General features: G+C 35.1%; 1 protein-coding gene across 2 annotated transcripts in view; it reads right to left on the minus strand.

The window, feature by feature from the left end:
* Window positions 1-283: 283 nt before the first annotated feature.
* LOC142340834 (heparan-sulfate 6-O-sulfotransferase 3-B-like) overlaps window positions 284-10,133 on the minus strand; it is a 19,253-nt gene continuing 9,403 nt past the window's right edge. The window contains exons 3-5 of one of the 2 annotated variants that reach the window (XM_075391575.1): window positions 9,437-9,614; window positions 5,761-5,909; window positions 284-832 (exon numbers count right to left, since the gene is read on the minus strand). In XM_075391575.1, the coding sequence (XP_075247690.1) occupies window positions 381-832; window positions 5,761-5,909; window positions 9,437-9,614 (779 nt within the window). In that variant the 3' untranslated portion in view covers window positions 284-380. Of the gene's footprint in view, window positions 833-5,760; window positions 5,910-9,436; window positions 9,636-10,133 lie in introns of both variants that reach the window. The other variant, XM_075391574.1, reaches the window with a different exon arrangement.

Consider the following 10,133-nt stretch of genomic DNA (forward strand, 5'->3'; position numbering starts at 1 on the left):
TTGAATTCAGAGGGTTACACTTTAATACAACATCGGCTAAAACTTATTTCCGCAAAAAACCAAATTACAAAAAAACTGGGCTAATTGGACAAAAAACGGCTAGCTAAATGCACCATTCCGTCCAAAACACTTTTTTAAGTAGCAAAACCATTCACTCAACGCAGCGCATGATCATTAAACTTCAATCTCAAGAAAACCAATACTAGTCTTGGAGTCGGAAAAAACCAAGATCACCGCCAAATAGGTACGCTCAGCTTACACTTTGCAGCTATAATCAAAAGAATTATTAACAACATTTATTGCGCATCATAGTAAAAACTAAAGTAAGGCGTAAATCTAGATCAAATGATTGCAAAAGGATATAAAAGTAAGAACAGTAGTTAAAGAAGTTTTAGTCTTTTGTTAAAAACTTCCGTTGCATGTTTAAACAGTTCTTTATCGAGATTATTGACACTTTCAATTTGAGATTTCATACTCTCGGGTAACTGAACGTTTTCACTCTTCGACCCACGTGACCGAAATCTACCCGATTTGAACTCCAGTCCCAAACTCCTGGCAAGCAATTTCAACGATTCCTCGTTTCGACCGAGGATGCCAAACGACGCCAGCTTCTGAAGATTATTTTTGGCACTGATTAACATTTTTGTTTCCAGGAGATGAAGTGCTTCAGAAATGCTCTCTGAATTATTTTTGGTCAAGCGACGCTGCAATTCCAGAAATTGGTAACAATTGACTAAGGATAGATCAGCTAGCATTCTAGTTTGTCTGTTGATGGCTAAATTTGATTTGCACGATAGAAAATCATTCAACTCCACGCCTTTCCACGAATCGCCTAAAATTGAAATTGAAAAATTCGAAGGATAATTCACATGCGTTTCAATTCAAATCTTTTTCCAAGTATTGAGCAACACAACATTTTTCTTTGAAACCAAAAGAATTGAACAGCCTCGGAACAGATTTCTAGACATCATATAAGAGACCAAATGTGCACACGCGTAACACAAAAGAATTAAGTTCCGATTTCAAGAGCTTTTATTGGTTGTATTATTGTTCTAATCCACAAATTTATTTCGGGGTTAGAATCTTTATACTTTCCAGGTTTTTTAGTCAGTGAATTTTGGAGTGATCGATATCTTTTCCTGAGAGTTTCCATCGATGGGGGGGGGGGGGGCAAGTGATAGGGGTAGGGTTGAGGGAGAGCGGGACGAGATTGAGGTCCAAATCGCTGTATTGGAAGAGGGTGGACATACTCTTTAGAGCTTAGTAAAGTGAGAGGCTCTAAGCGACCTCCTCAACCACTTAATGCCCTCCGAGCGCTACCTGTATACGGTTTTTGAGGACGAAAAGTCAAATGAGTCAGAGGAAAAATCGATCAAGCAAAAAATTGCATTAAAAAACCACATTCATATTATAATTGCTACAAACATTGAAAGCAAATACCAAGACATCTATCAACAAAAAAATCTTATCGAAAAAAGTTTCTACTAAAAGGAGAATTGATTTTGCACCGTACGATTTTTGGATCCCACAATGACTACATTAAACGACGAACAACCTTCTCAATCAACTAAAGAATTTTGAAAAAAAACATCATTTCATTTCCCTAATGCGAATCAAGATCAACATTTATTATTTATTAAACGTTTACTATCATTTAGACAAAGTTTCTCTTTTATCAACGTCGTTTCTTAATTAAACATTAATTTAAAAAGATTGAAGCAATTTACCATCGCGCTCAGCCGATGCTCATCGATTCAAAACACGTTCAAGAGTCGTCGCCAAAACACAAGCCATATTTCTTCCGACCCCTGTTTATTGGGAGGTATGAACTATATACTCAACTGGTTTTCTTTGTTGAGTCAATTTTCGCCGATCGATATAATCATTGTAGAGAGTTACTCAACTGGTTTTTTTTGTTTAGTAGATTTTCGCCGATCGATATAATCATTGTAGAGAGTTACTCAACTGGTTTTTTTTGTTTAGTAAATTTTCGCCGACGATATAATCATTGTAGAGAGTTGTGAGTAGTATAATTAAAAAGCGCCTCCAGCATAGAATACAGAATTAAAAAGACTTTTTTGAATTTCGTTTTCTACGGGGATTTATCGAGGTTTATTTTTTGTGATTAGTAGACTGATTTCCGTTGTTTCTATTCACATTTTCCATAATTTTAGCCCAACTTTTTAGCCATTTTGCTAAAATTTTTAAAATGGTACAAAAAATGTTAATGGTGTTAACCCTTAAGACAGAAGAGGTGTTAACCTTTAAGACAGATTGCTGAATGGTTTGATCCGAGATTTTTTGCTGAAATTTTGCTAAATTTCAGATTTTTCTCATCAAGAATGGTGCCCAACATGATTTTTTTTATTCCCCTAAGTATATTTACCAGAAGTAGAGACCGGAGAACTGCTAGCACAATCTCTTAAAACCCTAAAGTAGGGCTTTTTTCCTTTGGACTTCTAAAAAAGTCTTATTGAAACAAAATATTGCCCATTTTTTCCTAATTTAATTCGATTTGTATGTAAATTGCATGACCTAATTTTGATATATTGAGATATTTCATTTGTCAAACTGTCTATTCGGCAAATATTTGGAAGAAATTAGGTATTTAGTGGGTCGCGCAGCTAAATCAGGGCTAGTTCTGTTCACTACGTTGACTCTGATAATCAAAATTCAATCCCATTGTATTGGGGCACAAAATGAAATGCAATTACCTTCTACATGAAATTGCTTCCATCGAACATAACATATCAGCTTTTGGGAATTCGCTATAGCTTTTTAAGGCTTTGACCTTTTTTTAAAAAAAACTTGAATTGAATTCTTGTTTGCCTGCGCTTTCTGCCCTTTCTGCAGTCTCACTGCTTAGTCTGAGTAATCACAAGATCCAATTGGTTTCTTTAATTGGAACAAATAAACCTATATCGTGTTTTCAGTTGATATCTAATGGCTCTTATGATTAGTATACATTTGTTTTAAGAAAACATCACTGAACTTTTGAACTATGCATTTTTATATCATACTTCTGCCAACCTGTCATACTTCTGTTAGCTTAGTCTCAGTATGGACAGCTCAGTCTTTCTTCCATGTGAAAACAAACTTATTTTGTATATTGGTTTTGATTTTAACTAACGGCTTCTTAGCTTTGGTATTACGAGATTCTTAAAAAAAAGCTCAATTTTTTATTGCTTGACAATATATCACATACACTAAAGGTAAGATTGGCGTATAAAGAATTTGCAATTGAATATAATTGAAGATTTTGGTGAGGATCTCACCGTTTCCATGGCTCCTAAACCGTTCTCTCGCAAAATTTATTAGAAATTATGAATTTTTACCTGTATTTGTTGTTTTTTTGTAGTCGCTCACAATATGCTAGTTCATGAAAAATCTCAATGGCTTCCTTAGGATGTATGAGTGATCTAATAATTCCATCTAATAAAAGTTCAATTTAGAGCAAATGGTTTTAATGACTCAGATGAGATCTTTCCAACAAAAGGATTCTTAAAACTTCCACTTTTCTATTCCTGATTTTGACATCACCTAACTTAATTTCGTTATCGAAGGTTATCATTAACTAATTGCTGAAACAAACATTTTTTGCTGTTTATCTTTCGACTAATGTCTTTTTGGCTTAGACAACTTGTTCTCATAATAAATTTTATGACTTTTCTATACTGGTCAATATTTCATGTCATTGTCTTTTCACATAGACCCTTTACAAAGAGCATTTACGGATAATCAAATGAAAAAGAAAAATTTTCATTTCATAATTCAAATTTTAATGGTGTTTAAAATCAATATTGTTGTTTAGAAAAAGTTTTTTAACATTTGAGTGCTGTCCTTGTTTAGTGTTTCTTGTAGTCTTCTAATTTAGTAATGCTGATACGGACGCCAATTTGATTCCTGAGTTATGATTTTTTGTTTTTGGCTGAAAGCTTATGGTTTTTATGACTTTTGTAATTCCTTGTTTTAAAATCAATGGATTTTTGAGCTTTGTCAATTTTCTTCTTTCTGCCAATAGGTAGCTTAGTCTCTGAAAACCAGACCGTATCTTCTCTCTAGGGAGCCTAAATCCAAATATTTAACTATTTTTTTCAATTGATGGTTTTGCGGCTTTGATACTACGCTTTCTCATTTAAAATAAAATGCAAATTTAGACACATGAGAAATTTTCGAGTTAATCTTTGTTTCCCTACCGGAAGAACGTTTTAATGAAGAAGTTTTAAATCAAAAGGGTGCGCTATTGAAACTGTTTATTGTTCTCAATGAATAGATAATCATTTTAAGGGCTGTGAATTGCCTCCTTAATTCAACTTCAAACGATTTCAGTTGATAGTTAATGGTTTTAATCAGTAATAAATTAGTAGTTTTCAAAAACAGAAACTTATTTTTAACTTTTCCCTTTCTACAGTTTTTTTCCCTTTCTACAGTCTCATTCAGGACAGATCTCATAGTTTTTGGTACTGTACAGGGCAACTTGTTTAGTTTAGTGCTTATCTTGTGCCATTTTGAATTTGTTATTGTGTCTTACTCAAAACATAGACATCGAATTTTGAGTGTACAAAATGTCTGTTCTTATATTTGGTTTCTACGTGTATCTTGTCTCCTAGCCTCATTATTGACGGGTTTCATCAACCCTCTAATGCAACAAAAATTTATTCACTTAGTGGTTTGTTGAACAATGTGAATGTTTGAAAGTTTTCTATCTCTTCCTCATTTGGTAGACCATTACGTCACAAACGCGAATGAATGGGGTCAGAACATTATGTGCAAACGCACATTACCGAGGCTTCTTGTTCAATCTAGTCTTCAAAACAAAATGCTTTGCATTTGGATAAAACCCAACTTAATGAAACATTACACAAACAGAAAATTAATTTTTAGTAGCTCGTTTCCCTGCAAATCTGGTCGTTAAGAAGAACAAAGAAAGTTAGACTGCCTCTATTTCCAGAGCCAATGATTTTAAGCAATCTCGATACGCCCCATCTGCTCAGCAAAAACTGCTGTATCAGGCTGTACAGAAAACTCCTAGTTTTTGAAAAAAAATTGTGAAACTTTGATTTTCAAAAAAAAAAAGATTTAAAATGACTTCAACACGTTCAAAAAATTACAACTGTTTATTTAGGGTTAATTCTTAGATTTAATGCAACAATATAGATTTCTTCATTTTATTGAAATAGGCTGGGTTAATTGTAGTGAAAAAGAAGAATAAACAGAACAGGTACCTGTTAACACTTTTTTTTGCTTTTTTACTCAAAAAATTGACCAAGCGAACTCAACGAGCAGTTTGTGTTTTGCAGCTACTTTGAGCTTTAATATGACACCTAGAGATGACGTTTAGCATCTGCAACTAACAGCATAAAAAATTTATTATTGTCTTGCATGCCGAAATTGGGAACTCAGAAAATAAAATGAAGACGATAATTGCAAGAACATTTAATGAACAATTGGAAAATACTTTAATCACACTAAAAAATATCCTGCCACGGCGCAATCGATATGATATGATCTAAACCGCAGATAAGTAAATTTAACAAAAACAAATACAGATTCAATCAAAAGCTATTGAAAGTTTTACTATGCAGGGGGAAAGACATTCAAGAAAGAAAGAAGGCGCCTTTCTCTCGTAGAAAACTGCGCACTTAAAGTGGCAAAATATACCAATCGTTATTGTTATCTACATTCTGATTGAGATATCTACATTCTTAATAGACTGGGGATAATTTACAATGTTTACAATGAAGTGAAAATGACACTGGCCTTTGTAGCAAGGTTGCTGTGCGTGGTGATGCTGCTGGCCATTGCACATATGTCTAGATGACTTCCAAGTCGCACCTCGTCTCACGTGTAGCCACTCACTCACCACCCTCTCAACTGGGTCACGTAGCATCGTCACGTAAAAGAAACGCCTGTTCAAAAGAACACCAACAAAAATTGCAGTTCGAATTATAGTTGAATGCAGATGGGAAAAGTTTACTTGTAGGCAACGAGGAGGGAGGAGGGGGTGTTAGAGTGGCCAATAAGTCCACTAACGCTACTCAAGTTACAAGAGAATATTACATTATTATAGACCACTGCATTTTAACAAAGTCACTCAAGACGATCGAGCGCCTGTGTTGTCGCACAGATGGTTCCGACCAACCGCCAACAAGAGTAAACGGAACGCGCGAAGAGCTAATAATGAAAGCTTTAACGCAAAAACGATCCTTTTTGCAAGAAAGTGACACTTGATGATATTGAACAGTCTGACATCGCTCACCAACATTTCTTCAATAACATTATTATTATTATTGCCGTGTCTAAAATTAATGCCAATTCCACAAAACAACAACTTAGATGGGTTCTTAAATGAGTAACATTTGTTTTTTTTAGAAATTCCATTTTAAATTTTAACACCAGTTATAATAGGAAACTTTTTGCGTTCCTAACTTTGTTTCTTTTCATTTTAAATGTTCCTATCAGGGATTTGCATTCAAAACTTTGGACATCCAAAAAACAAAATCTCCAGAAAAAAACAACAGAAGTTAAAATTGCTTCTGAGTACGGGACGCTTCACTACAAAACCTAGCATAGATTACATAGTCATCGAGAATAACCTCAATTTTTCAAATTTCTTAAACAAAATTGGGGTCTTTCCCATTATAGCCCCCCCAGCTTAGTGGTCAGATAACCTATAGCCCACCATCATGGTAAATATACCATAATGGGGGGCTATAATTTCATGGGGGGCTATAATGGGAAAGACCCCAAAATTGCTTGAAAATCGTAAAAACTTTCGAAACGTTTTTGTCGTAAAAAACTGAACAAGAAATAAAACACATAGCGGGCAGATTACTGGAAAATAGCCGCCACTAACCCGCTCGACGCACATAGGGGTTGAAACAAAATAAAAACAATAAAAATGACAGAATTATTCTAAGTGTCAAAAAGTGTTCTAATTTGGAGAGCAAATTCGGCACATTCAAAAATTGTACTTAATGCAGCTTCTAAACTGAAGACCATTAAGCTTAATACTAACACCAGCTGCCAAACACTTTAATGAACTTTGATAACTTGATGCACTATGACCGGGCTTTATCGGTTTAACCCCTTTCTTTTGATTTCTTTCTAGTGACATTGACCGTATTCACAACATTGCAAAACTCAATGAGTGAAAGAATTTAAAATCCATTCAATTAAAGTAGCCAGTGAGGAAAGTCAGAAGTAAAACGTGTGAGTTGTGACTTAAGTAAAACGAAAGACGTCATCATAAGGTGAAGCGAATTAAAAAACAGCAGGATCAGACTTAAAATACGATTCAAATAATTGAACAAACTATCAGCCTCTTTCAAAAACTTAAACTACTCGCATTTCGCTGCTCTTAATATTCCAGCAAGAATAAAATAACTACTCTAATTTGAGGTCTCATTTAAAAGAAAAAATCCCAAATAGTGTGAGCAGATTATAAGACAGCGCACCTGTACAAATCATATCCTTTGAATTGTAAAAAAAAAACAGGAGAGCGCCTAATTATTAGCAGTTGAGATGCTGACGGCGTCTATTTGAAAAACATTTTACAAAAACTAAAATGAGCTTAAGACCAATTTTTATCTAAATGCAGCTGTTCAAATTAATCGGACTCCTTTGAAATAGCATCAATTGATTGCTTTTTTAAAGGGAAATCTGATCGCTTCAGAGCTAAAAGCCATTTTTTGGATTTTCCTTTTCCTTTATGTATTTCAATTCAAATCCCTAAAATGTTTATTAATGACATCCCAGTAACCATTCACTAAGAGGTGCAAACCGAACGCATTCGATGCGTTTTACAATTTTTTGGCTCCTCTCATACCCAAAAACCAAATAAGTTTTATTGAATATTGCTAAGTAACTAACTAACGTAGGACAAATCACTCTCAGACGAATGGTGAGTGCTTGGCTCTCGTGGTAGCTAGCTTAAACATACGGAGCCTATCTTCACTGGGTGAGGGTATATAAAAAATTTCATCTCTGGGTCTATTTTTGTGAAGCGGGCGAGTGTGGGGCTTGGAGTGGTACAAAAACTCCTACGAATAGCTTGTAAGAACATGAATTTTTGTCTCCTCAGGGTTTTTTTGCGAAATGCAATCCTAAAGACTAAGGTCTCTTAAGGAACTGCTCAGCAATTCAATGCGTCACGACAGAAGCCACAAAAACTTGTTGGTTAGTACCACAAAAAATCCACAATAAAATAACTTAATAAAATCCAAATTTTAAGAGCAACTAATAAACAACAGAATAACGTCGGATGAACGACTGGAAGGAATTCGAATCTTTTGCAGCCTGCTTCAGACGGGGGGGGGTAGTCTTTAGAGAGGGAGGGGACAACTGAGCTCACTAAGGGGGTTAAAATGACGTCATTAATGGTTATTATATATCACTATTCATTTCAAGAAAAAAATTAACAATTTTTGCGGACTTTTCATTAGACTTTTAGCAGCTAACAACCGCCATTTGAGTTCAGTTGCTAAAAATTGTGAATGAAAGTTAGACTTAGATGATTCAATTGCAAAAAGTCAGAAGCGTAAAAGTCACTTGAAACCAAAACGGCCAAGCACAAAAATTTTAAGGCACGTTTACAATAAGCGCTCCAAACTTTATTCGACTGCAATTAAAAAGCATACAACTTGAGAACGTCAAAGAACGACTTTTCTTCCCCCCCCCCCGAAAGATTAGAGAAAGCCAATATTAATATTTCTTCAAAACCTCACAATCTTAGAAAACACAATATTAAAGTAAGCTCTTTAATTAAATATTTTACTTTTTAAGAACTCTCGAACATCTTTCCCCCATCAATATTTCGGAGCAGAGTCAAAAATGACCGAAAAAGGCCAGGCTAGCATAGAGTTTTTTCCTTCCTGACATGAAACAAGTTGGGCACATTTTTCATCGGGAAGTCAAGTGAACGCAAACCTCGAGAACTCTCAAGTGAATAAATAAGGCAGTGGAAATGTCAAAAATTGCTTCAATACTTCTTATACTTGCTTATACTACTTCGTTCGAGAGCCATTAAAAACATTTTTAATCGATGATGGAATGGATACGTAACGCGAGTTCGGTAACTTTTTCAGTTGCATATTCGGGCACTTCTCTTTGCTTTAAAAAGCGCCCTATTAACAGAAAGAAAAAATACCGCATATTCTCATAGAGTTATGCACAATTTCTACAGGGTAATGAATACTGCGAACCAATTTTGATAGGACTAGGAAAACAGGTTTCTGCCTAATTTAATGTCATCTACCGAATGCTGTGCGTAGTTTTCATGCGCAATTTAAACACCACTTGAGATATCTAATTTAACATACGAAACACAGAAGGGTTTGTTAAAATTTGCTGAAGCAGACCAGAGGTAAATTAAATTTAATTCATTCCATCTAATTTGTCAAATGAGGATTACCACTTTGCTGTTTTAAACACTGACCTGTGTGGGTTAATAGTCTCCTGTGTGTTGAGGAGAGAGGGGACACAGGCTGTGAGTTCAGTCCAGTCTGCGTGTATGCCACACCCCCACCTGTGATTGGAGGAGCGAGAGAACAACCACGTGTTGTCTTCTTCCTCACCCTCCCTCTCCTTTCCTTCTGAAGACTCTTCTCTATCCTCTGAAAACGTTTTCCTCGCATCTTAACAAGGAATAGGCTTGGATTGAGCATTTTTTAAATACAATCGATCGGGTTCAACACATGAGTTCGATCGCATTTTTGGTTGTTTGCACAAGAGCCTTGTACCGCAATAAGTACAAATCCTCGTCAACTAAAAAAATTCAGAACTTAATTTTTTTTTGCGGTTAGCACACGTCCTTTCGTTTTTGGATTGGATTGCAACTTTAAGCGAATAACTTTAAACGCCTTTTTAATGAAACGTTTTTCTAAAAAGATCTTCTTACCTTAAAAAACGGTTCTGCTATCCACATGCACCCAGATTGTTTAATCTGGTTAAGGTAGGAAAACAGTTACAACCTGCATTGCTTTCTTGTACGAATCAGCTCAAATATTATTTCAGGAGGCAAATATTGTATATCGTAATCTTACGTGAACTACTTCAAAAGTTTAGTGTCCCACTTGAAGAAATTCACTATCTAATACATTCGTTTTCGATATTATAATTCAACAAATCTTCAT

The sequence above is a fragment of the Convolutriloba macropyga genome, chromosome 6, assembly GCF_964194025.1.
Source record: "Convolutriloba macropyga chromosome 6, txConMacr16.3, whole genome shotgun sequence".
Lineage (NCBI taxonomy): Eukaryota > Metazoa > Xenacoelomorpha > Acoela > Convolutidae > Convolutriloba > Convolutriloba macropyga.